General features: G+C 41.8%; 1 protein-coding gene across 1 annotated transcript; it reads right to left on the reverse strand.

Moving 5' to 3' along the window:
• Positions 1–1,429: 1,429 nt before the first annotated feature.
• On the reverse strand, positions 1,430–22,233 carry lbh (LBH regulator of WNT signaling pathway). The gene is made up of 3 exons (XM_060925255.1): positions 22,093–22,233; positions 7,651–7,753; positions 1,430–2,918 (listed from the first exon to the last, which is right to left on the reverse strand). Exons 1-3 carry the CDS (start codon positions 22,119–22,121, stop codon positions 2,697–2,699), a joined length of 354 nt encoding a protein of 117 aa, XP_060781238.1. The 5' UTR covers positions 22,122–22,233; the 3' UTR covers positions 1,430–2,696.
• Between the last annotated feature and the right edge of the window lie 5,195 nt (positions 22,234–27,428).

The raw sequence follows: 27,428 nt of genomic DNA on the forward strand, positions 1-27,428 counted from the left end.
CAACATGTAATACATCAAAACCACTCCCAGAGATATCACCTAGGCCTGTATTTTACAGATGTGAATAAGTTGAACCAATTTGTAACCAACCTAATATGTCACTGTCAGTCTTTCTTTCTTATAATGTAAACCCCAAGCTAAAATCAACTTTGATCATGTACAATTCTATATTATTGCCACAAGCCACAGAAATGTATGCGAAAATCCACAAAACAGCAAAACAATAGCCATCCTAAATATTATTTAAGAACTTTGATAGTTTTAGCTGATATTTAGAGAGTTTTTCAAAGGGTTATGGTGGTTAAATTGCTGATTTTCTAAACATATGCCATGTCTATTTCAGACGCGTCACATCCATAACGCTGACTTTTCCTTCCGAAACTCTGCATGAAATACAAAATATTTTAAACAAAGATTTTTTAATATTCACCTTGGACCCCTCTATCAAACGGATATCTCCATTTCGACATTAGGTTTACAATTTCACAGAGTTTGATAAAAATGTACAGTCACCCAAGAAAAGTGATACTTTTTCTGTCACATCCATAACGCATCTTTTATTGGCATTTTCTGGCATGTCCTAGATGTACTATGGGAATTGTTCTTGTTCTATCACTTCTCCAGTATGGTACAGCCTTAAAATATGCAACACCTGTTTAAATACTGGGAGACAATAAAACATGCACTGGGTCATTTGTTGCCATTTTGAGTTCAAGTGTCACGTCCATAACGCTGGAATTGCTCATTTACGGAAGCTGAGAGAGGTCCTTCATATAATCCTTTTTTTTTTTTTTAATTCACCTTATCCCGAGATAACGACATAATTCAAGATCTCGAGAAAAACACCACAACTAATTAGAGATCTCGAGAAAACAAAACTGTTATTTCGAGATCTCGAGAAAAAATTTCATGATCAAGTAAACAGCTGAGAAATGGTTCATTCAGGTGCGCCAAGAGACTTGTGATATGCTGACTTTGGGGCTATTTCTCATTCTGTATAGACGCAACTTTGGTCATTAGACTGTCTGGAATAATCGATCACCTAATAAGGCAATATTTTGATCAGGGGTTGACACAGGGAGAGATTGCATCAAGTCTTTTAATAAGGGAAAATTTCAAAATTAGTCCGCAGCACCTCTGCAGAAGACTGGCCCGGCTTCGTCTCTACCAACGGAGATACAGTGATCCAGCTGAGATCATGAAATAATTGTTGTTTTCTCGAAATCACGGAATAACGGTTTTGTTTTCTCGAGATCCTGAATTAATTATGTCGTTATCTCGGGATAAGGTGAATTAAAAGAAAGGTTATATGAAGGGCCTCTCGCGGCTTCCGTACACGTTCATATAAAATGCTCTTACCTCACACCCACAAAAAACATCATTTCATGGATTTACCTCACACATTCAGACAAAATACAGAGTTCTAAAGTATGTTCCAAATGTTTATTTACAACAAAAGTGGTGATGGGGGAATTAAAACCAAAGACAAAATGGCAGCTATTCTCCCTGAGCTGTACATAAAATACAGAGCAAATCTACAGGCAGTTCACACAGATAACCCTTACACACACACTTGCCCATCAGAACACCCAAGCTGAGACCAAAGCCAGGAAGTAGAAAAGAAACAAACCAAAAATTAAAATAAAAGGCTTGACATTATCTCAACATACAAAGGTGCTCTCGGTGCCAAGGTGACCTTCTGTAACCTTTCCACTGAGGGAAGAGGATCATTTCAAATCACAATCACATTCCGCATACGAAATTTTACTCTCAAATATAATGAAGGATGTGTAAACAGAAAGGGGAAGGGGAGACAATGTGATCAGCATTAAATCATTGTATTCGATTTGGATTTTTGTGAACTCCCATCCCACTGTGTGCCAATCACTAGCTAGCTGAAAAGAAACTTCTCTATGTACAAAGACAGACAACTACATGCAGATATTCACAGTGAAAATGACTACTTCTGCATACAAAAATTATTTACATACAGTATTGAATGGAAAACCGAAAACAAGACAAGTGACGAGGCTTCGTCACTTGTCTTCACAGAGAAAATCAGCCACATGGCTCCATTTCTCTGCGTTCTAACACGTGGCTCGAACACAATTATCGCCACATCATGGAAAATAATTCAAGCAGTGAAAAGTGAACAGTCCGAACACCAGTGCTGTTTAACCCTGTACAATGTTATCAACCTCCAAAAATCAATACATTTATGATTATTATCCAAAACAAACAAAAGAAGCAAACACTGGCTCTGAATGATCATCCAAAAATGTCTTTAAGTTCTTCGTGAGAGATCTCACCCTTGTCGAAAAAACAAATCCAGGAACCAAAGTCCTCCGCAGTCACTGATGAACATATGCATAATTATATATGGATACTGATGTGCGAGGGAAAGTGTGCGTGCAAGAACAAGGAGTGCGAGAGAGAGCGAGCGAGAGACGAGAATGCGTTATGATGGGTGACGATGCTGGCTTGTGCTGAGGCTTAAAAGGGACTCGACATGAGGTTATTTTAGTCAGTCAGAGAACGTGAGCGTGCATGGTGCGAGGGGATTGATGATCAGTGGGCTATATTCGTAAAGCTTCAATTTAGCACCGGGCGTGAGATCAGGATCAGCACTTTCTCGTCACCTTCCTCTTCTTCTCACTGAAGGACTCTTAAATGATGCTCGTGTATGTGCGTGCACATCAGTCCTTTCTTTGCGTTTGCTGTCCCTGTTGTACATTCCCATCAATCGCTTCTTCTTCCTCCTCCTCCTCCTCCTCCTCATCCTGGCTGATCAGGAACTCCTCAGGAGGCCAGCGCAGCTCTCCGCTCTCCACCTCGCCCTCTGTTGCCTCCACCACGATGGACGGCAGGCGGTCCTTCAGCTTACAGCAACGCTCGAAGTCTGACGGGTCTGGAAAGATCTGTGAAGAAAGCGGGATGGAAAAATGGCATTTTTCTTTGGCTGTGCTTATTAAAGTGTCACATTTTAAACGGTTCCAGAACCAGACAATTTATAACAAAGTTTCCACATTATAGTGTATGCGAAACAGGGCTGGAGTAGAATGATAAACTGATATGTTAATCTTGCAGCGTAATACCATCGACTCCGTACATCACAGCATCAGCTTACAACTTACTTTATCCTACAGCGCTGTTAAATTCATTTTTGTTGATCCATTTTCTAATTAGTGACTATGTGATTGCTGATATTTTATCATCAAAAGGGGTGTTCACACAGCAACTTTTACTCCGGTGTAGCACCGGTAGAGCGTTCACACGGTACAAAGTTATACCGGTGAAAGCTGCTTAAACCGGTGCAAATCTAACCCTGCTCGGGAGGTGGTTTAAGAAATTTACTCCGGAGTAAATGCTAGTTTGCGGGGCAGCACCGATATAAACTGGGACGTCTGAACGCTACAGGGGTAGACTCGCTACGGGCGAGGAGAGTTGATTACATACGGGCATTGCATAATTTGCATCCTGGTATTTTGCGCTTCCAAAATGGTGAATATCAACAACAGAACTGCGCGTCTTCCAGTGTTGCCAGATTGGGCGGTTTTAAGTGCATTTTGGCGGATTTGAACATATTTTGGGCTGGAAAACGTCAGCAGTATCTGGCAACACTGGTGTCTTCATCCACGTTGTTTTCCCGGCGCTTGGTGATGCCATGACAACCGGGAAAAGGAAGTACATTTTCACGCATGCGCATACTTCATTTCCGCATTATTACTATCGTATAGCACGGTCGCAAAAACTGCCGTGTGAACGCAAAGTGGGGCTGCACCGGTGCTAACACGCTTCCCTCTAGTAAGCAGGTTTGTGACGTGTGAACGCGCCACAAAATTTACACCGGTGTAAGATATATCGCAACAAAATACATCGGTGCAGCATCGATGCAAATATGTGCCGTGTGAACACCCCTAAAGGCATCCACACCCCAACCCCCCCCCCAAAAAAAACCCTACCCCACAAAACTTCAGATTTGATCCTTTTCCAAAAAACCTGACGACCCCTTTTAAAAATCTCATCACAGCCCCAAGATGAAACCTTTAACAGCATACAGAAGCCTTTGGGATAATGCTTTTTGATCACCGAAAACCATCAAACCACTTCGTAGCAGAACAGGAAAAGTAATGAGTGCGTTTGCGTCTCTTAGAACCCAGCATAACGCTGAAAACATTCAGGAAGGGCATGCATGACTTGTAACCGTCTCCTGCAGAGTCGCACGCGCACACTGGTTTCTTATTTATATCCCTCTTCCTGAGGCCAGGAACGAAGAACATGCCCAAAAACTTCATTTCTCCTGAGAAACGGACAGGCCCAAGCCATATTTTTAGCTCTGTCCATTTCAGTGTGACCCTCACTTCCAGCCTGAGATGGAAGGGCAAGAGAAAGACAAAAGATCTTAAGAAAGGTGCAAGATACAGCTTATGAACTTCAAAAACTCCAAGACACACAACTGTTATAGCAGTTATTCAATGGAATTGTTCTTTAGCAAATAAAATTTGACAGCACAGACAACTGCTGTGGTAGAAGGAAAAACATCAGGACGTGCAAAACTTCTGCAAACAAACTGCTTCATCCGGACACTCGTGAACTTCCTGTAACAGCAGGTCTTGACTCGTACTGATCAAAACTCAAAGCTGGTGCTCTTTAATCGAGGCAGAAAAAAAGGGACAGCAAGTCATCCTGGACAGGCAAAACAAGAGTCCATCAAGGACGAAGCATGTGTGTGAAACATGACACGATGCCCCCAGACTGAACAGAAATTTCTCATGGCCTCTGCATGCTCTTGCGACAAGGCTTTCGCAGATAGCTTTTCGCAGACAGTTGTAATTTATCGTTGAGCGGGGAGTAATAGGCGTGCGCGATGTTATTCACCGCCACAACGCAAGGGGGTGCAAAGTCGCGAAATCGCTAGGAGTAGTTGGTGGGTGTGGTTAGTGGAGTGTTTATCCTCCGGTTACTTATAATGACTAGAACTGGAGTCGTATAGATGTCCGTACTTCCTCACTTCCTCGATCAACCGCTCTTCGTGCTGCTCCATCTTCGCTCGTGTTTTTAAAAATGCCGGTCGTGAAAACAAACCAAACCGGGAAAGTAGGGAAGCGGAAGTGTGTACAGCAGATGTAGAGTGGACCAATCAGAGCCCTCTCGCCTGCGAGGCTTCTGCGGTGGTCACAATTTTTGGGAGGTGCGCGCAGAGCGTCTGCGAAGGTGGAGGGGCTACGCAGACGCCATCTGCAAGGACTGCGTTGTCAGCATAAATTGGCCTTCACAGTGCATCACAGGACGACTGCATTCCTTCCAGAACCATCCGTATCCCAATCCCGGTGATTGTCAGATTTTATATCGGCTGTGACACAGACAGCAAATCCTTGCATGGCTCAGCACCTCAATTATCTCACACAAAAGACTGAAAACACACACGAGCACAGCCTTTAAATAGCTTTCGAGTGTGTATCTTGGCGCAGCAGAACTCACGGTTTGGGGGGTGGGTACTGAAATGTAGGCACAAGAGAGCGACAGACAGCAGGTCCCTCAAGAGTGCAGCTGGGAAGAGAAGAGAAGAGAAAAGATCTGCGTGTTTTTTTTTCTCTCCTTTTTTCCACCCCCCTTCCAGCACGGAATGGAAAAGCATCCTTCAAAATGGCAGTCTGGGTAATGTGTTAATGAGAATTGTATTACTTCGTGCATAACTGCAGCCAAAACAGTTCATCAGCTTGGTGTAGGAATAAAAAGAGATCGAGACGAGGCATGATTTGGATGATCACAGAGTGCGTGTCGACAAGGAACGTTATTAGCTTCCAAAATATGGAATCAATTTTGTGCCAAAATGTTCATACAAAACTTTTGAAATATCAAACAAAAACGACAAATCAAAATACAAAGTCAATTTTTTTAGACTGGCTAACAAATTATTTGTGTAATCGTGTAAAATATCAGTCTATTACTCTTCAGAAAACTTTTATTTTTGTTCCGCGTCTTTCTCAGTTTTGTTTGACGTAATTTGTTTTGGTTGCGATTCCAGCTTTCTCGTTTGCGCTCCCTGACTTTTTGCTTGCGGTTTTGGCACAAACTTCACGTGTGGGTGGGCTGTCCAGGAATGCATTCCCATTGGGGAACTTGTGTTTGACTGACAGCTACACTCAGCGATTCCCTACTCGGATTCTGGCCGACTGTTTGACGAGTGACCGATCCATTGACGGTAAACAAGGATCGAGTGGACTTCAGTGGTGACGATGATCTTGAATTTACACTTTGTTGAATTAATTCGGAAGAAAAATAAAGGTTTCTGAAGAGTAATAGACTACTCATTCTCATCTCATCATCTCTAGCCGCTTTATCCTTCTACAGGGTCGCAGGCAAGCTGGAGCCCATCCCAGCTGACTATGGGTGAAAGGCGGGGTACACCCTGGACAAGTCGCCAGGTCATCACAGGGCTGACACATAGACACAGACAACCATTCACACCTACGCTCAATTTAGAGTCACCAGTTAACCTAACCTGCATGTCTTTGGACTGTGGGGGAAACCGGAGCAAACCCACGCGGACACGGGGAGAACATGCAAACTCCGCACAGAAAGGCCCTCGCCGGCCCCGAACCCAGGACCTTCTTGCTGTGAGGCGACAGCGCTAACCACTACACCACCGTGCCGCCCCGTAATAGACTACTATCTTGCACAATTACACGAATAATTTGTTTGCCAGTCTAAAAAAAAAAAAAAAAAAAAAAAAAAAAATTGACTTTGTATTTTGATTTGTCGTTTTTGTTTGATATTTCGAAAGTATTGTATGAACATTTTGGCACAAAATGAATTCCATACCAAAACTGAGACGCGAGATTGGGACAAACAAACAAAATTATATACACACACACACGATACACAAAAAACTAGAACTTTTCACTTGTCATTTTTTGCACAGCGCATTCTGAAATGCTTTTCTGCTCATTATGATTGTAAAGAGTGAGTTATTACTGTATATCCTTCACAATGAGTGTATGAGAGTATATTGGTGGATGAAATCAACAACTTATTTCCCCCCCAGATGTTTGAACAAACAGCAAGAAGAGCATCAAACGGTTCCATTTTTACCGCCCAGTGAAACCACAGTCCCGCCCGCCGCCTTGTTTTCTGTTGGCTCACGAGACCCCTTCGGCTCAGTAAAATAAAAATACAGCCATGCTTCAGTGAATTTGCTTTTCTGCCATTTTGCTCTGCTGGTTTAAGTTAAAAGCAGAACAGTGTCGTTTTCAGACGTCTCCCGTCTTGCCGTAGCAAGTGGTCAAAAATTGTAAACGCCCCAGCTAAACTAACAATGAACAATCTGATTTAGTTCAGCCACGGAGCATGGTTTGGTGCTCTCCCCTTCCTCTTTTTCAGAATGGAAAAACAAAAATGATTCAAATTTGCTTAACGTTTTGAGAAACGGAAAAAGTGTCTAATGACAATTCTTCTCTGTAGAGTTGATCTTATTTTGGAAAGCAGCAACCTTCGCTTCTGAAAGGAAGCCCACAGTGGAAAGCCCGGCCTGAGAATCTCAATACGAGTTTGGTGTGAAAGCAACGAGCCATTTCTTAAAGTGATTATTTTTTAGGATCATTTTTCTGTTCAAAGATTGGTGTGAAACGGGATCCAAACTTTGGGTACCTGGAAAGTGAGGCGGTCTTTGCTTGGGCTGAGCCGGATGTCCTCCATTGGAGCGCTGCTGATCATCACGTCGGTCATCTCACTGCACGGCACGAACGCGGAGCTGCCAACACACAAACAGCCCAAAGGTCAGGTCAGAAAAGATAGAGCTTACAACTACTCAACCTTCTTAGACAGTTTAAGTTTTCTTCTTTTGCTCAGAAGGATGACATTTGTTCTGAAGGTTTTTCAATGGATATCTTCACTCTTAAAGGAACAGTCCACCGTACTTCCATAATGAAATATGCTCTTATCTGAATTGAGACGAGCTGCTCCGTACCTCTCAGAGCTTTCCGCGACCTCCCAGTCAGTCAGACGCGCTGTCACTCCTGTTAGCAATGTAGCTAGGCTCAGTATAGCCAATGGTATTTTTTGGGGCTGTAGTTAGATGCGACCAAACTCTTCCGCGTTTTTCCTGTTTACATAGGTTTATATGACCAGTGACATGAAACAAGTTCAGTTACACAAATTGAAACGTGGCGATTTTCTATGCTATGGAAAGTCCGCACTATAATGACAGGCGTACTAACACCTTCTGCGCGCTTCGGCAGCGCATTGATATCTGAGCTCCGTATCAGAAGGTGTTAGTACGCCTGTCATTATAGTGCGGACTTTCCATAGCATAGAAAATCGCTACGTTTCAATTTGTGTAACTGAACTTGTTTCATATCACTGGTCATATAAACCTATGTAAACAGGAAAAACGCGGAAGAGTTTGCTCGCATCTAACTACAGCCCCAAAAAATACCATTGGCTATACTGAGCCTAGCTACATTGCTAACAGGAGTGACAGCGCGTCTGACTGACTGGGAGGTCGCGCAAAGCTCGGAGAGGTACGGAGCAGCTCGTCTCAATTCAGATAAGAGCATATTTCATTATGGAAGTACGGTGGACTGTTCCTTTAAGGTTCATCACTCTCAGAAAACCATTAACATGTTTTGGAGAGATACAACATTGAACCCACAGCCCTTGAAGTATTTCTCAGAAGGAATTTCTGATCAGATCATCCAAAATGAAAAGGTTCTACATCCATGTTGCATCTTGCACCATAAAGGGTTTGCCATTCTTGAGGAACTCCAAGATCACTCATGGGATACTAAAACAATGAGGCCAATTGAACCATGAACCAAACAGACCTTCAACAAGAAGGGAATTGTTTCAAGAAATTCCAAAAAAACATGCCAAAATTAAAAGCTTCCTCTTGCAATTTTTTTTGCTCTTGAAATGGAAAGCCATCGTGTCCTTTTGTGGGAATCCTTTAACCTTGGTAGAACCCCCCCCCCCCAAAAAAAAAACCCACTTGTATGGACCCATGTGGATGTTGAAGCCACATGGGTCCATACAAGTCAGAACCCTCAAAGCAACTAAGATATTTTTCCTGCAAACCCTACCTCATCTTTCCACCCAAAACATTCCTTCAGAAGTAATTTAGTCAAATGAGAAGATTCATCTTGCACATTTGGTCTCATGCATCCCCCCCAACTTAACATTAAAAAGGCACCACAGCCACGAGGACTGTTCTCCCACAATGAGGTTGATGGCCCACAATTCTGCACTCTGGTTACACGCGCGTGTATATAAAAAAAGCGTATGTGTGTTGAACAGTCATCATGAAACAGTTGTGGGTGTGCAGGAGACCATTTCATCACATAGACGTGACATGATCGAACACCTTACAGAAAGACATTTCCATTCTGTTTCTGCAGCAGAACGTGATCAGCCATTTGGGTCACTGTGCTTACTGGAAGTTCATGACGCTGTGCACGAAATACGCTGGACCTCTTGACACACCCCATTAAAAATTGCCCTAAAAACCATTTTACGGTTTCATGTAAAGGGCATATATTACAAGAAAGGGCATCTATTCCTGTCCAAGCTGAGACTGCACTTGGGCTCCTTTCTCACAGGAGTTATTTAAAGTCTGCCGGTGTAGTGGTCAGTGTGGGCATGCGCACGCACACGATGGGCCCAGCTAAATAAACTCCAACAAGAGCATTTACATAAGCTTGGGATGAGGCAAGCTTGAAGAAGGAAAACGTCCCAGACTACTTCTCACGGGACTATTCTGGATCTGAAAATGTCTTTAAAAAAAAAAAAACCCACATCAGTTTAGAGTGATTTAGATTAAGAAAAAAAAAAAACCTAGCCACCATGAGGAAACATTTAACCGGTCAGTATCATGCTAGCTACCATTAACCAAGCACATCCATAAACATCGAGATAATTTGAATTCTTTTCTATTACTGTAATTATAACTTCACTTTGTGCGGTGCCCAATGGATGAGGAGATTAGCAAAGCAAGCCAACTGTACTAGCTACATACACAAGAGTGGCACTGTCATCATGGCATCTTCCTTCAAAACGTTAATAAGATGGCTGGATAAGACAGAACAGTGGGAACGAATTGCAGGTAGGACCAAAAGTGGGGAACTAAAGAAACATCACACCACACATACCCCTTTTCCACCAAATCAGTTCCAGGGCTGGTTCACAACTCATTCAACTTGCGAGCCAGCTGAGAACCAGTTTGCTTTTCCATCGCTCGCGGTGCGAAGAGAAGACATGTCATTACGTCGCTGTATACGTCAGTTACGTCGCTACGTTTGCATCAACCTTGGCGCGAATATCGAAGCAAAAACAACGTGGAAGAAGCAGCAGCAACAATAATAATGGATGACTTCGCGTTTGTACAGCTGCTGCTTCTCGTCGCTTAAAAATGACGATCTTTCGCGGTCTTGTTATTGCTGTCGGTCTTAACAACTCCGCCCCCCCGCTGACGCAAGCGGTTCTTTCCTCTGGCCCAGCAGAGAGTTGGTGCTAGCCTGGAACCATTTTTTCTGGCCCCAGAGCCAGTTCTTTGTCAGTGGAAACAGAAAACCCGGTTCCAAACTAAGCACTGGCCCCGAACCAGCCCTGGAACTGCTTTGGTGGAAAAGGGGCAATACACACTCCCCATGGACATCAGTCCCAGGAATCGTTAACGCAAGGTTTCTGGCGAAACAACTTGGGGGGGGGGGGGGGGGGGATCACAAGCATTCACTCGATTTTGGGATCTTGTGACACTACTGGTCTTCATCAAGTTACACAACATCTCACACTTCCATCACCTCTAAACTAAACAAAACAAAGGCCACCAGTTTTATTTTCTTCGTGTGTTTGTGTAAATCCCTGGATTACTGATGTCAATCTCCTTCTGATAAGCAAAGCCAGTGCATTTCGCATTGCAAATGGGTTCCAGGGAAATTAATCCTCCAGATATACGTAACCATGTGCAAGCTGACCTGAAAAGCCTGTTCCGCACAGGACAAACTGATGATCCAAAATGATCTGTGGAACAAAGTCGAGTTTGTCCTGACTCATTTTCAAGGTAGTCAAAGACAAATGACTGTATACCTAGCTGGTGAGGGAACACTCATCGTTTTGTGGCGAGTTATCATCATAGGCATCCTCAGGCCATTATTAAAAAACGTTCTGTTTCCGGTCCACCGGCCGGGTGAGTGCCGTTTGTGCGGTTGAAATTTTTTTTTTTTTTTTTTTTTTTAAACGCCAGTTGACATTTTTTTCAGGTTCGTAAATCTAAAATCAAACTTGACATTTACGCATTCCGCGCAGAATATAGAACTGAATCAGCTCTGCGCATGCGCCGTGCGGCACAAAAAAACGGCAGCCACCATGAAGGAAGGAGATCCGGAGTTTTCAAACATTTTCTCAAGTGTGAAATCGCAAAATGGTATTCTAGCGAACAACAAAATAGTAAAGATTCAGAAAAACAAATCATTCAGTGATCATTTTAGTGTAATTTCATCCGAACTCGGCCTAACGCTCGATTTAGAACTACAAAAAGTCCGTGTGTCGGACATTTTAAGTACCTTTGTAAAAGTTTTGCAAATGTTGCAGTCAGCATTTAAAATGCTAAAAGTTTGTGCCAGTTGATTAAAACAGTCATATTTTATTAAATGTGTCTGCTTTCGTAATAAAGTACTGAAAGAAAAAGCAAACAGCATCACGATTTCTTATCCATTTTTTTAAATTTATTTTATATACAGAAAATTTTTTTGCTCACCCGGTGGACAGGAAACGGATTTTTTTTTTTAAGGACGGCCTCATGCAACAAAACTGTCTGCAGAGAAACTCGTCTTAAATCAAAAGCAAAAATGTAAATACAGACGATACAATCAGGACCAGCTCATCAGGGAAACGGTGAGGGTGGAGCTTGTATTATGAGTGGAGTTCCCAATTTGGATATATTTTTACAATATGGATTTCATAATGAGGGAAAAAGTGAAACGACTGGGGGGGGGGGGGGGGGGAACTGCATCTCAGGTGGTGTTTACATTAGACCGCATCAGTGGATCATCAGATTAACGTTTTTAAAACGATTCGCGTGCACACAGCAACACCAATACACGGATACGCTCGGCTCCGCAGGCATCCTGCGCTCCAAATCACTCCGCCCTGAACAGCGAGTGCCCTCTGGAGGGTGCGCACTCCGGCCCTGCGCAGCTCACAGAGCGCACGAGTGAAGCGCACAAGCAGTGATTCGGGACAAATAGCAGGAAGTGAAAGTCCGCGCCGTTTTTCAGCAGTTGCGTCACATGACCAACGCCAGCAAATCAGGAAGGTGGATGTCACAGTGACGTTGTCCAATGACGACGTCAGCTAGAGCTCAGCACAGCGTATCCTCGTTCCTCAACGTTTACACAGCACCGGATCAGATACGTAATGGATTGAATACGTGGACCCTGGTGGATTCAAGTTGTTCCGCCTGTGGAGTCGTTTCCCGGCGTTTTAATGTGAACGGACAGTGCATCCGCGACGAAAACGAGACGGATACAGTCTAATGCAAACGCCACCTCAGTTTCTTGAACATTGAGCATTCAGCACTCTCTGGTCTGTCCTGACAGAACCCTTTAAGGTCATAGCCCAAACCCTAAAGAGATAGTGCCCATTTCAAAGCACCATGCTTTGAATAACTTAAGGAGCTGAATGGGGGGTGGGGGGTGTCGGAGAACACCCACTTGGAGGTACGCTGGGACAAGAAAAATCAATCAATAAGAGGATTGTGAGGTGAAGCAAAGTTACTCTGACCACCTCAAAGCTGAAGACTTTCTCCCCCCGACGCCACAGCAAATTGCCAACAATTATTCATTTACACGAGGAAGTTACATATCGTCGCTAACTTTTTTCCTCTCTTGACGTGAATAAAGAGCACATTTGAAGTGTGGACACTGGAGACTCCTCGAATAAAAGTTATCCAATCAATTTCCTCTTTAAAAACATTCCACCATCAGTGATGCCACTAACACGCTACTTAGTAACGCGTTACTCTAGTTGGACTACTTTTTTTTTCAGTAACGAGTAGTCTAACGCAGTGCTATTTCCAAACCAGTAGTCAGATTTGTTACTTATCTAATACACTGTTACTATTTTTGCGTTTCGGGGCGATGTAGGTTATTTATTTATTTGCGACCTGGGTTATGTGACACGTTTCCTATGAGGTTACATCATCTCCTCTCCGCACACGAGAGAGATGTAAACAATGGAGGGAGAGAGGTACGCCTTTTACACCTGGAAATACAGACATTTTGATTTTATTTCAGCTAAGGATGGCAACATAAAGGTTCGTTGTACACTCTGTGCTGGCGACAAAGTCTCGTCTGCCTTCAAGAATACAACATCAAACCTAAAGAAACATCTAGAGAGTCAGTCTGGGAGGTTTGGTGCTCACGCCGAGAAGAAATAGACTTTCTGACAAGAGGTTCGAGAAGCTTCTGTTAATGAGGTACAACCACTGGTTTACTTGTCCCACTCCACAGTTTCTCTCAAATGCAACTACAACCCAAGATAGCAGTATAGATGCGGGTTTTATACTGTTTTGTTTCATAAAACCACTCCTTGCTGCTCTAATGCTGGACAACTACAGGTTCAATAAGATGTTTAATATACATAAAATGTTCATTCATGTGGATAACTGCCATTAGAGTCGGCAAAGTTAAATGAAGTCAAGACTGTCCATTTTATTTTACTTTAATAAGAAGTGTTTATGTTAAATTAAGACTGTCAAGAAAGACTTTTATTTAAGAAGTATTTAAGTTAAATGAAGTCAAGTAAGACTATTTTTTATACCGCTTTGTTTCATAAAACCACTTCTTGCTGCTCTAATGCTGAACAACAGGTTCAATAAGATGTTCAATATAGGCCCATAAAATGTTCATTCATGTAGATCAGTGATTCTCAAACTGTGGTACGCGGGCTCCATTCTAGTTGTACGCCAAAGAATTAATTAAATATTTAAAAAACCCGTGAAATACTATCCATAATATCTGAATGGATGAAAATATCTTATCAACCGATGACAAGAAAATGAAAGGAGATACAAATTAAGTTAATAATTTTAAAAAGTTTGCAAGCGCTTCTGGGTAGCCATACGTAGCGTACGTACGCACGCATTCCCGCCGGTTCCGCTGACAGACGGTTATCCGCCATTGGTAGACTCGGCTGTGATGGGAAAAGGTGGAGTTGGCTTTGCTAATTATGACGAGTACGACAAAATTACTGTCGTGGCTTAAATCCGCGAATGGGAGCGTGGATCAGGGGAGAGGGAGAACGTGTGAGCCGAGCGCAGATGCTAACGACAGTGGCAAAACCAGCCCCAGAACTGCTAGCAAACGGCAGAAACCAGTGAGGAGGAAGTCTGACGAAAAATACAAAGAAACGGCAAGAACTGCAGCTATGCATAGCCTGTTTTGATTTTTTTCAAGTACATCAAGTACAGTACTTTTTTTTACTTAACATTTAAGTACATTTTCATTTAATCTTTAAGAACTCTTAATATTTTAGTACAATGTTTATTTCACTTTTATGTGCAATTAATTTTATTTGATTCATTATTTAAGTACAGCATTTTATTTTCCTATATTTAAACAGTGTTACTGTTCAAAGTACTGTGCGTAATGTTACAGTGGCCAACAATATTAAATATACTTGTTAAATAAAACCTCCGCCTTGTTTTTAATGAATACTTAGGCCGACTACGCTACTGTATTTTAATGTTGGTCATTATGGTGGTACTTGGAGAGCCAAGTATTTTCTGAGGTGGTACTTGGTGAAAAAAGTTTGAGAACCACTGATGTAGATAACTGCCATTAGATTCAGCAAAGTTAAATGAAGTCAAGACTATTTTAGTTTATTAAGAAGTATTTATGTTAAATGAAGTCAAGAAAGACTTATTTTTATAAGAAGTTTTATTTTAAGTAAAGTCAAGAAAGACAGTTTTTTTTTATAAAAACATGTAGGCCTATTTCTTTCAGGAAATACTTTTCAAATATCAGTGTAATTTTTGATGTTCTGGTTAAAATGAATGTCAATAAAGTGAGTATTGGCAAAACTGGTAGTCATTTTTATAATGGTATGGGAATGGGGGATCATTCGCTGCGAAAAGTAACTAATGGGCAATTCCATGTAAATGTCAACCTCACCATGCAAAAATAAAGCAACATGTAATACATCAAAACCACTCCCAGAGATATCACCTAGGCCTGTATTTTACAGATGTGAATAAGTTGAACCAATTTGTAACCAACCTAATGTCACTGTCAGTCTTTCTTTCTTATAATGTAAACCCCAAGCTAAAATCAACTTTGATCATGCACAATTCTATATTATTGCCACAAGCCACAGAAATGTATGCGAAAATCCACAAAACAGCAAAACAATAGCCATCCTAAATATTATTTAAGAACTTTGATAGTTTTAGCTGATATTTACAGTGTTTTTCAAAGGGTTATGGTGGTTAAATTGCTGATTTTCTAAACATATTTCAGACGCGTCACATCCGTAACGGAATTTCGTCACATCCATAACGCTGACTTTTCCTTCCGAAACTTTGCATGAAATACAAAATATTTTAAACAAAGATCTTTTAATATTCACCTTGGACCCCTCTATCAAACGGATATCTCCATTTCGACATTAGGTTTACAATTTCACAGAGTTTGATAAAAATGTACAGTCACCCAAGAAAAGTGACACTTTCTGTCACATCCATAACGCATCTTTTATTGGCATTTTCTGGCATGCCCTAGATGTACTATGGGAATTGTTCTTGTTCTATCACTTCTCCAGTATGGTACAGCCTTAAAATATTCAACACCTGTTTAAATACTGGGAGACAATAAAACATGCACTGGGTCATTTGTTGCCATTTTGAGTTCAAGTGTCACGTCCATAACGCTGGAATTGCTCTAATAATAAAGTAACTTGTAATCTAACTTAGTTACTTTTGAAAGCAAGTAGTCAGTAACTTAACCAAGTTTCTTTTTAAACAAGTAGTCAGATTACGGTTTCAAAGTAACTATGGCAACACTGTCCACCATAAACAATACCAATCCCTGTGCAAGCTGTTCCGATAGAAATGAAAATGTCGTCTATTCGGAAGAGCGCATTAACAAACCTGCGATTTGCAGCTGCGCTACTGTCCGAACTGCTGTTCTTAAAATAAACTCAACACCTCCTGACCAATCACGATCCAGGACTGTTGAAAAGCATCCTTAAACGATATGAAGACTATGAGAAACGCTGAAAGTCAAATCTGGTGTTTTACGACTTCCTCTGCACGGTTGTGGCCTGACAGAAAACAGCTGGAAATCCAAATACTGAACACACACAAAGGGAGAACATTAAAAAGCTCGGAAAAAGAAACATTTCCCTGGCTTTCTTACAAAAATACAAAACCCATCATGAATTAGGATGCAAAGCCGAACCTTTCCTTTCCCTGCAATCATCTGTGGTATTTACTATGAATTGTCAATGTTGGTTTATTCCAGCTGTTACCACTGAAAATTGGCTGAACGAGATGCAAAGTCAAAGACAGAGAGATAGAAAGAACATAATGAACGTGCACTGATTGTGCAGAAGTGTGCCTGAAATCTAAACACTCGTGCGTTGCCAGTGATATTTCAGCTCCGAGGCCACGTAAACATCCTGCTCGGCTAAGAATAACAGAACATCAGCCTAATAAAACACAAAAGCCGACGAGAGAGAGAGAGAAAAGGAAGCAGGACAGAGTGCAACAATTCAAACTCTACAGAAATGGGCTTTAAAAAAAACCCCGGCCATGTCATCGTGCTACAAAACACGTCTCCCATAGATTTGGAAAGATCCAGAACCTCAGAAGCTGAGTGCCTTTAACAAAGGAAACAAGAAGCAAAAAGGATGGATGGATGCAGACCATTAGTGCGCAGAAGAGCTATTCTTAGCATCAAAGCAACTTGACAACGTGAGACTTGTTTTTCCAAGTGAGCTTCACTTAGTCAATGTGAACACTAAGGTTGGGCAATATGATCACACGCATAGCATGATTAATATCTCGTATTGTGATGGCGCCCACCCCGAGACTGTAAATCTGGATGGCACACGGACGCACTAGAAGCTCAGACACGGTGGCTCAAAACAAAAGACGGACAACTGTGTCGCTGAATACCAGAGCAAAACTCGAGCATCATCCGCACCAAAGCTCCTCCTCCTGTGTAATCAGCTGTGGAAGCATTACTGAAGATTTTTATAATCTCTATGCAGGACATGAGGTGCCTACTGTCGCAGATTTGAACCTGGAGCCTTCCTGGTGTCTAAATCTCTTCATCCGCTTTAATAGGAAACATTGGAGCGAAGCAGCCTGGTGGATTAGTTGAACCCGAGCGGCTCAGGATGTCCGTGGGAATAAAACCGTGCTCTTTGTTGTTCTGTGAGTCAGTGGGTAATTTCCTCTACACGCTGTGCCATCTAAACAAAAACAACGCCAGGACTGTCATCATTTGTTGAAAGAAAAAAAGAACGGAGAACACTTTATTCAGAAGATGAATATCAGCCTTCTGCTTTAAATTAATTGTTGGATATCTTTTTTATATATATAAAAACCAACCCCACTTGGTAGGAGTGATGTGGGAAAAATATCACCATAATACTTGAGCATGCATCATGTCAAGACCTTGGAAATGTGCAGTCTACTTTTTTGCAAAAGAAATAAACATGATAATCACACTATTTACATTAAGTGATCTGAGGGGGGGAAAAAAAACCCTACTTCGATATTTCTACGATATGGATCAGGATGTCCAAGTTTAATCAAATAGCAAGGTTGAATAGCAAGCAAGTGTTTTTTAACACTGATGATATTACCATATGGCCTGGCCTATACACTAGATCGTACATATGACTTGTATTTCATGCTTTTTTTTGGGGGTGGGTGGGGGGGGGTGGACAACCCACAATGCATCAGCTCCATCCCTCAGTGCTGACACACTAAACTCACAGGGCTATCAGACTGCGCATACCTTGCATTGTTTCCCATCTGCTCTGGCTGTATATCTTCGCCGTCAGCATGGTAGCCAGAGGGACGGAAGCGGACACTTAATGGCGCTTGCCAAGCAAAAATGGACAGGCAGATGCAAGCAAAGGGTCAGGAAAGAATGCAGGGAAGTGTCGATGGAGCATGACAAAGCAAGTGGGTTCCAGCAAGATCGTGACCCAAGATGACCTTTACCACAAGAAGATTAATATCAAGACAGTGCTGAGATCAACCAAACTCAATTGGAGTTTGGGACCCAGTCACCATGCTGGAATTGAACTTGGAGAAATTGACTTGACAGGCAAGGCAGGTAGGAGAATGAGTACTGGCACAAGACCTCAGGAATGGAAGCTGGTGCTTGATGAGCAAAAATGGACCACAGCAAAGGGTCAGAAAAGAATTAAGGAAAGCTATTCTTCTTGCAATCACACAGGAAGAAAGAGTTCATCAAGATGGATGCTGACCAAACATTTTTTTAGAAGTAGATTAGGACTTTCCACTGCTAAGAATATTCACATCAAAACTCGGATTAGATTTGCCAAACAATCCTGACTTTCAGCATGGTCACAATGCTGGAACAAAGATGTTAGAAATGGACATTCTTGGTTCTCCAGTCCTGTCTTTGTTGGCTGCAAAAGAAATGGAAGCTGGTGCTACAAATGAAAATGCACCACCAGATTAGCAGCAAAATGTCAGAAAAGAATGAACAACTTTATGTGTGTGATCAGACAAAGAAAGGAAACTGACCCAAGACAGCATTCTTTAAAGTTGAATTGAACCTTAACCACAAGAACAATTAGTGTCAGGCTTGGAACTGGACACAACTGGTTCTCCATTAAATCTTTGGATGCAAAGAGGAAATGGATGCCGATGGTTGACGAAAGGTTTGGATTACCAAATCCACCACAGAGAATCAAACAATCGCAGGAAGACGTTCATTACATCAGTGGTGCATGCGAAAAATTTTTTTTTTTGTAATAAAGAAGCAGTGTGATCCAAGACCATCTTCATTCACGTAGATCCACTAAAGGACCATGACGGATTGGTGGATGGCCAACAGTTCATAGTTTGGTACCCTCTCAAACCAAAGAACCTTTAAGGATGCAAGATGGAACTTTTTTCCTGCTCATATCGACCCCCAAATCATCCTTTGGCTGTTTGAGCTTGAACACAATGCTGGATCCAAAATCACTGTTTATTCTTCCAAAGCTCTTTATAATAAGGCCCATTTTGTTCAGATTAGCCGAAAACCACCTTTGGATGTTTGAGCCTGAACACAATGCTGGAAAAAGAAACAGACTATCCGGTTCCTCCAATCACACTTTAGCCCTCTGAAGCGCTTCACAATGAGGCCCATTATTTTCCAGGCAAATGTTTCCAGTGAGGAGAAAGTTTCCAACAAGACAAGAGACCCAGAAGTGACACTGTAAAACTATAAAGTCAAAAAGTTGAAAATGATAGCATAGAGTCTCAAATCGCCAAACGTTAACTTTGATTAGATACCTTCGGAATCACCAAGGCTCCCTCGAACACGAGTTGTGTTCAAAGAGGAAACACAAAGCCTTTGTAAGAGAAGAGATCAAGGGCTTTTGCAAAAAACCACCAGCTATTGCAAGCTATTGCAGGAAAACAGTAAGCGCACACAAAGAAAGAAAGCTCTGAAGTTCTGTTAAGGAGGTCAAGTCGAGACATCCTGTTCATGGTGCAGAGCAGTTCAAACAGGTTACATAAACACTGAATGAAACTACACCAACACTGCTATGGAAATGCTATTAATGGTGCTCCATTTTCCCCAGACGTGGGTTGGTGTTTCCCCCTTCGCTGTAAGGCGAGGTGGCTTTTTCATGTATCGAAAAAGATCAGGTGATGGCAAACTTGGGTGACTTCGCTGTATTGAGCGGAACACACCCGTCTTCCCAAAAATCAGCTTCAAGTTTAAGTGATATTCTGGAAGACAGGAATACGTATGATGCTGTAAATTCATACTCGTAAAAATAACAGTTTTAAACCTTCCTTCCTCCAAAAAAACAATCTGATCAAGTCTCAAATGTTACTCAAGGTCTTCAGAAGTAGAACTTTGGCTTTAAACTCCATGCCCAACATGGAGCCATTTTGGACTCAGAGTTGGTGTATTTTTGTGTTCTATTAAGCAGTGGTAGATCAATTCAATAACAGAATGGAACGTGACCTTTCAAAGAGATGGGGAAAGGAACAACCAAATGACTCACATATCAACCACAATGCAGGATCCGAGTGGAAATAACGCCATGAAACGGAGTCTCCCTTCATGTGCCTTTCTGAATTCAAATATCCAGAAGTAGAGAGCATTTCAAACCAATTGGGTATCATAGAGTTTGGTGCATTTTTGACAACGTAAATATCTTTATTCTGGGGTGGAAGTTTTGTATTTTTTACAAGGCGAAACAGGAAACACTTGAAGGGATGTTACCCGAGATGAAGTCTCTGAAACTCCAGTTGATGTAAGGATGCTCAGTCGAAATACAGGGGATGCGGACTTGTCCTTGTTGCTGGAATGGAACCATCAAAGTAACATCTTCTGGACCATTAGTGTGCGCGCGATGGTGAACATACACCATCTGATGTACCTTGAATTAGCTTTTCAAGAAAAAAAAAAAACCCTGTTTTTTAAGGTCAAATTTCATACCTTAAGGTAAACGACAGGCATGTTTCTTGGTGAAAGATACTCCTGGTACCACACCAGCAACAAGTTCAAAAAGAGTATGTTTATTTCCAAGAGTGTAAGGCAACGGGTGGGAAAGTCGGATCCGAGAAACACAGTAACTGCCGTTACCATGTTCTTGATTGCCTGGTCTCTTGAATCCGAACCCCAGTAACTCAAAATACTGTACTTAAGATCAACTTGTTTTCTGCTGGTAGAAAGCTCAAACTTAAATAAATTTAAAAAAAAAAAAAGTGTCTAGGGTTCCAATAAATAAGCAAAACATTCCAGTGGTTGTACAGTGGTGTAACGGGTAGCATGGCCACTTCATGGCTCAAGGGTCCCTGGTTTAAACCTGATCTTTGGTTACTCCACATGTTTGGGTCACCCGAGGTTCTCCTTCCATAAACTTGCCAGTAATCTGACTTACTACTCAAAAATCGTCTTGGTGTGCATGAACGTGTGGTGCACTTTGTGATGGACCCCATCCCATCCAGGATACACAGTGTTCCTGGGATCTACCACAACCCGGACCAAGATAAAGCCCTTCTACAAGATAAATAATAATTTTTTTTTTAAAAACACATACACATAGAAATCTCAATGCTTTTTACAGTAAGAATAAAAAAAATACTCAAAAAATGATACGAATAGCTAATAAAATAATCATGGTGGTAAATCACTTAAACAAAAATATCTTTAACTTCGATTTAAAACTATCTATTGCAGGAGAGTCTTTAAGTTTAAATAAATAAACATGATAAATAAACAAATGTTTGTTTAGCATAGACAGGATCTAAGGAATTTATTTTTTATATTTAAAAGGGTGCAAAAGTTTGCACACCCTTGCTCTCTGGTACAGCATTTTGACACTAAACCACTGCAGCACATTAACAATATTATTAATAAATAAATACTGACAATTAACATCTGTTGCTGGTGGAGCAAGGTTTCTGAAGAACTCATGTCAATTTATAAAACTTTTGTGCTGGAGCTTTAAGTCCATTTATTTAACCATTACAGCTCGATTCAAGTGTCGGGTTTAAAAAAATAAATAAATAAAGCAAGAGAAAAAGACTTAAAGGCTGCATCTGATTTCACTCCACATTCCCTACATAACCGCACTACACGACACATAAAACAACCGGATGAAGTAGTGCACTAGATCATTAATAGCTAGCTATTTGGGATTGAACCTAGTAAAGGCCGTTAAATACTGACTGCACCTGGGTTTAATGGAGGAACAAAACAAAAAACACTTCATTTGAGTCAAAGCAAAACCGGAAATGAACTCATTCAGTGTGAAAGACTTGTCAACAACAAACAACCAAACAAGGGGTGTTATTGCAAAGAAAGAAAGAAAGATGGAGTGCCTCACCGGTACACCTGAGGATAGCAGGCAGTCATGTAGAGCTTCACGGCATGAATTGGTCGCAGTGTGCCGGATGGAAAGGTCGCAGAAGAGCCGGAGTGTTTTTCAGAGAGCACCCGCTTCCCTCCGCTCCATGCAGCACTGACTCTCAGTTATACGCGCCAGCCTTCGCGTTTTTATACAGGAGGCGTGGACCTGAGTGGAAGCCACGCCCCTTAGGCCAGAATATTCATGAATGGCAGTGTGGGAATAAAATAGGTGACGCGGATGGCACGGCAGCCAATCAGCAGCCGTGTCATGATGACGACAGTGGAACAAAGGCTTCGAGACACTGGATGCTCCACACACACACACACACACAAATGCGTTGTACATTTCCCCTTCAAAATAAAATCTCTTTTCCTTTGAAATAAATCAATAAACATATTCAATTAATTAAACAAATAAATGTCAAATAGATTTTTCTATTGTGAAATGTCATCACAAGGTCAAGTTTGCCAGGGCTATAAGGACACACACACACACACACACACACAAAAGACATATCTCATCTCATCTCATTATCTCTAGCCGCTTTCTACAGGGTCGCAGGCAAGCTGGAGCCTATCCCGGCTGACTACGGGCGAAAGGCGGGGTACACCCTGGACAAGTCGCCAGGTCATCACAGGGCTGACACATAGACACAGACAACCATTCACACTCACATTCACACCTACGCTCAATTTAGAGTCACCAGTTAACCTAACCTGCATGTCTTTGGACTGTGGAGGAAACCGGAGCACCCGGAGGAAACCCACGCGGACACGGGGAGAACATGCAAACTCCACACAGAAAGGCCCTCGCCGGCCACGGGGCTCGAACCCGGACCTTCTTGCTGTGAGGCGACAGCGCTAACCACTACACCACCGTGCCGCCCTTCTCTATGACTATATCATATAATTAATTATATATGTATATCCATATGTCTACACATAAGTTTACTACTAATACCATGCTCACAATGGAGAAGAACAAGATAAAAACAAAACAAATAGACGATGACTCAAAAAAGAACAAAATAAAAAATACACAGTAAACAGCCAGTTATGATTAATCCCCTTCATCCTTATACAGTGGTGCTTGAAAGTTTGTGAACCTTTTAGAATTTTCTATATTTCTGCATAAATATGACCTAAAACATCATCAGATTTTCACACAAGTCCTAAAAGTAGATAAAGAGAACCCAGTTAAACAAATGAGACAAAAATATTAGACTTGGTCATTTATTTATTGAGGAAAATGATCCAATATTACATATCTGTGAGTGGCAAAAGTATGTGAACCTTTGCTTTCAGTATCTGGTGTGACCCCCTTGTGCAACAATAACTGCAACTAAACATTTCCGGTAACTGTTGATCAGTTCTGCACACCGGCTTGGAGGAATTTTAGCCCATTCCTCCGTACAGAACAGCTTCAACTCTGGGATGTTGGTGGGTTTCCTCACATGAACTGCTCGCTTCAGGTCCTTCCACAGCATTTCGATTAGATTAAGGTCAGGACTTTGACTTGGCCATTCCAAAACATTCACTTTGTTCTTCTTTAACCATTCTTTAGTAGAACAACTTGTGTGCTTAGGGTCATTGTCTTGCTGCATGACCCACCTTCTCTTGAGAATCAGTTCATGGACAGATGTCCTGACATTTTCCTTTAGAATTCCCTGGTATAATTCAGAATTCATTGTTCCATCAATGATGGCAAGCCGTCCCGGCCCAGATGCAGCAAAACAGGCCCAAACCATGATACTACCATCACCATGTTTCACAGATGGGATAAGGTTCTTATGCTGGAATACAGTGTTTTCCTTTCTCCAAACGTAACGCTTCTCATTTAAACCAAAACATGCTAGTTTCGTCTCATCCGTCCACAAAACATTTTCCCAATAGCCTTCTGGCTTGTTCACATGATCTTTAGCAAACTGCAGACGAGCAACAATGTTCTTTTTGGAGAGCAGTGGCTTCCTCCTTGCAACCCTGCCATGCACACCATTGTTGTTCAGTGTTCTCCTGATGGTGGACTCATGAGCATTAACATTAGCCAATGTGAGAGAGGCCTTCAGTTCCTCTAGTCACCCTGGGGTCCTTTGTGACCTCGCCGACTATTACACACCTTGCTCTTGGAGTGATCTTTGTTGGTCGACCACTCCTGGGGAGGGTAACAATGGTCTTGAATTACCTCCATTTGTACACAATCTGTCTGACTGTGGATTGGTGGAGTCCAAACTCTTTAGAGATGGTTTTGTAACCTTTTCCAGCCTGATGAGCATCAACAAGGCTTTTTCTGAGGTCCTCAGAAATCTCCTTTGCTCGTGCCATGATACACTTCCACAAACATGTGTTGTGAAGATCAGACTTTGATAGATCCCTGTTCTTTAAATAAAACAGGGTGACAACTCACACCTGATTGTCATCCCATTGATTGAAAACACCTGACTCTAATTTCACCTTCAAATTAACTGCTAATCCTAGAGGTTCACATACTTTTGCCACTCACAGATATGTAATATTGGATCATTTTCCTCAATAAATAAATGACCAAGTCTAATATTTTTGTCTCATTTGTTTAACTGGGTTCTCTTTATCTACTTTTAGGACTTGTGTGAAAATCTGATTATGTTTTAGGTCATATTTATGCAGAAATATAGAAAATTCTAAAGGGTTCACAAACTTTCAAGCACCACTGTACCTTGTGAAAATCAAATTTTTATAGTCATCATATTATTATGATATATTGTGTCACAATTCTGCATTCCTCTGAAGAACTGTCCATCCATCCATGATCTGTAGCTACTTATCCTGTTCTACAGGGTCGCAGGCAAGCTGGAGCCTATCCCAGCTGACTACGGGCGAAAGGCGGGGTACACCCTGGACAAGTCGCCAGGTCATCACAGGGCTGACACATAGACACAGACAACCATTCACACTCACATTCACACCTACGGTCAATTTAGAGTCACCAGTTAACCTAACCTGCATGTCTTTGGACTGTGGGGGAAACCGGAGCACCCGGAGGAAACCCACGTGGACACGGGGAGAACATGCAAACTCCACACAGAAAGGCCCTCGCCGACCACGGGGCTCGAACCCGGACCTTCTTACTGTGAGGCGACAGTGCTAACCACTACACCACTGTGCCGCCCCCCCTGAAGAACTGGTTCCAGGAAATATTCATGGATGAGATATGAAGAAAAGGGCTGCCTTTTGTTCTCAGGACATCATCAGTCACACTTGGAATGATGCTTTGTATTTTCTCAGTGAATGCAGGAGAAATCAAGGTGGTGTTATAATGCACAAAACTGCTGGCTGAAGTCAGTTATTTTTCTTTCTCACATCAGCTGGATAGAAAGTGTGTCTGAGAAACTGTGCTGGAGCCTGACCATACCGGTTTGACCTTCTTCAGATTTTTTATTCATGTCACAATCTTACCACATATCTCAGATGACTGCAGAGAAGTTTTATGAATGAACTTTGCTCCAGAGTTTCCATTCCTACGTCTCCACTGTCCAAGCAGAACAACAACAAGCTGACAACTCAGCATCATTACATTTATAAACACTCTAAATTTACTACCATGATGAAGTCGATTTTTATTTTATCTCAAGTCTTATCTTTGAATTTTTTCTCTCAACGATCCTTGGTCATGACTGAAGTACAGAGGAACTTCTTTGATGGATAAATTCTTCATACATTTCTTGTTATCTCTATGTACGCTTTGTCTCTTGTGTCGAGTGCGTGCAAGTAAGAATTTCATTACATGAGAATCTTTCACTGCAAATAATCATACACATCATGACCAAAAGTATGTGCACACCTGACCATCACCCATGTGTCCTTGTTGAACATCCAGTTCCAGATTTAGTCCCACTTTTACCATTACAATGAGCTCCATTCTTTTTTTTTTTTTTTTTTTTTAAAGATATTTTTTTGGGCTTTTTGCACCTTTATTGGATAGGACAGTGTAGAGACAGGAAATGAGCGGGAGAGAGAGACGGGAAGGGATCGGGAAATGACCTCGGGCCGGAATCGAACCCGGGTCGCCCGCATTCATGGTATGGCGCCTTAACCACCTGAGCCACGACGCCCCCACAATGAGCTCCATTCTTCCTGGAAGTCTTTGCATGAGATTTTGGGGCATGGCTGTGGGGATTTGTGCTCAGTCAGCCATTGATGTCAGGATGTCGAGGAGGTCTGGGATGCAGTCAGTGTTCCAGTTTATCAACACCATGTCTTCCTGGAGCTCACTCATCATGCTGGACAGGTTTGGGCCTCTGAGTTCCAGTGAAGGGAAATTTTAACACTATAGCATCCAAAGATGTTTTTAACTTTGTGCCAACAATATGGGGAAGAACCACATGTGGGTGTGATTGTTGTTTCGTTTTTTGCTTTCGTTCATTTCGGTTGGGCACCACCCGAACTGATGATCACATCATCAGCTTTTTTTTGGCGAATCAGAGACAAGGTATGCCACCAGTCTTGCCGGAGCAGTTGGGGGTTAGGTGCCTTGCTCAAGGGCACTTCAGCCAGTCCTGCTGGTCCAGGGAATCGAACCAGTGACCTTTGGGTCCCAAAGTTGCTTCTCGAACCATGGATTCGTCAGTCAGGGGTGCGCATACTTTTGCAGATAGTGTATTTTCACTCACAGCAGAGTAGAGAAGGGATGATCAGTCTGCATAGCAACAGCTTGAATAATGGACCCCCCCACCCCCCCAAAAAATCCACTGAGGTTCAAATAAATCTCTTATTCAGTGTGTCCTAAGGGTGTGCAAACTTTTGAACTAAAACTGTACATCGAAACAAACTTCCCTTTCATCAATAATATAATGTTATTTATCTTATCACTCTATAATACAGCAATATTAGCACAATATGACATTAAATACAATATATTTAAAGTTGGGCTCCGTTGGGACAAACGTTTCATCGAACCAACTTATTTATTTAATCAACACTGCCATCTGCTGGTCACTAAAGATATCGCGTACAGACAAGTCTCCCCTCCAGTGGCGAATTTAGAGAAAGCAGATCACAACTGATTGTATTTTTAGACTTCTATCTGACAATGCAGTGATTTTAAAATGTTGTAACTTTGTAGATTAATCCTAAATAAACAATAAATAAACGTGAGACGACCTTATATGATTTATATTTTGGTCGAAAACATCTGGGAAGTGTCTTCAGTGTTGGTGTTTTGGAACAGTCAGTGGTGTAAAGCTGGAAATTTGAAGTTTTCAGACATCTTCAGGACAGAAGACTTTTGAACATTTAAAGCTGTTGTGGGTTCTTCTTCTTCTTCTTCTTAAAATTCAA

The sequence above is a fragment of the Neoarius graeffei genome, chromosome 7 (genome assembly GCF_027579695.1).
Source record: "Neoarius graeffei isolate fNeoGra1 chromosome 7, fNeoGra1.pri, whole genome shotgun sequence".
NCBI lineage: Eukaryota > Metazoa > Chordata > Actinopteri > Siluriformes > Ariidae > Neoarius > Neoarius graeffei.

Bases quoted from the DNA above. Each gene is read 5' to 3' on its own strand.
- lbh (XM_060925255.1), bottom strand. From the start codon at position 22,121: ATGACTGCCTGCTATCCTCAGGTGTACCG. The intron at 7,754-22,092 runs GTGAGGCACTCC...GTGTGTTGGCAG, and splicing joins TGCTATCCTCAGGTGTACCG to CTCCGCGTTCGTGCCGTGCA. The intron at 2,919-7,650 runs GTACCCAAAGTT...CTTTCTTCACAG, and splicing joins AAGACCGCCTCACTTTCCAG to ATCTTTCCAGACCCGTCAGA.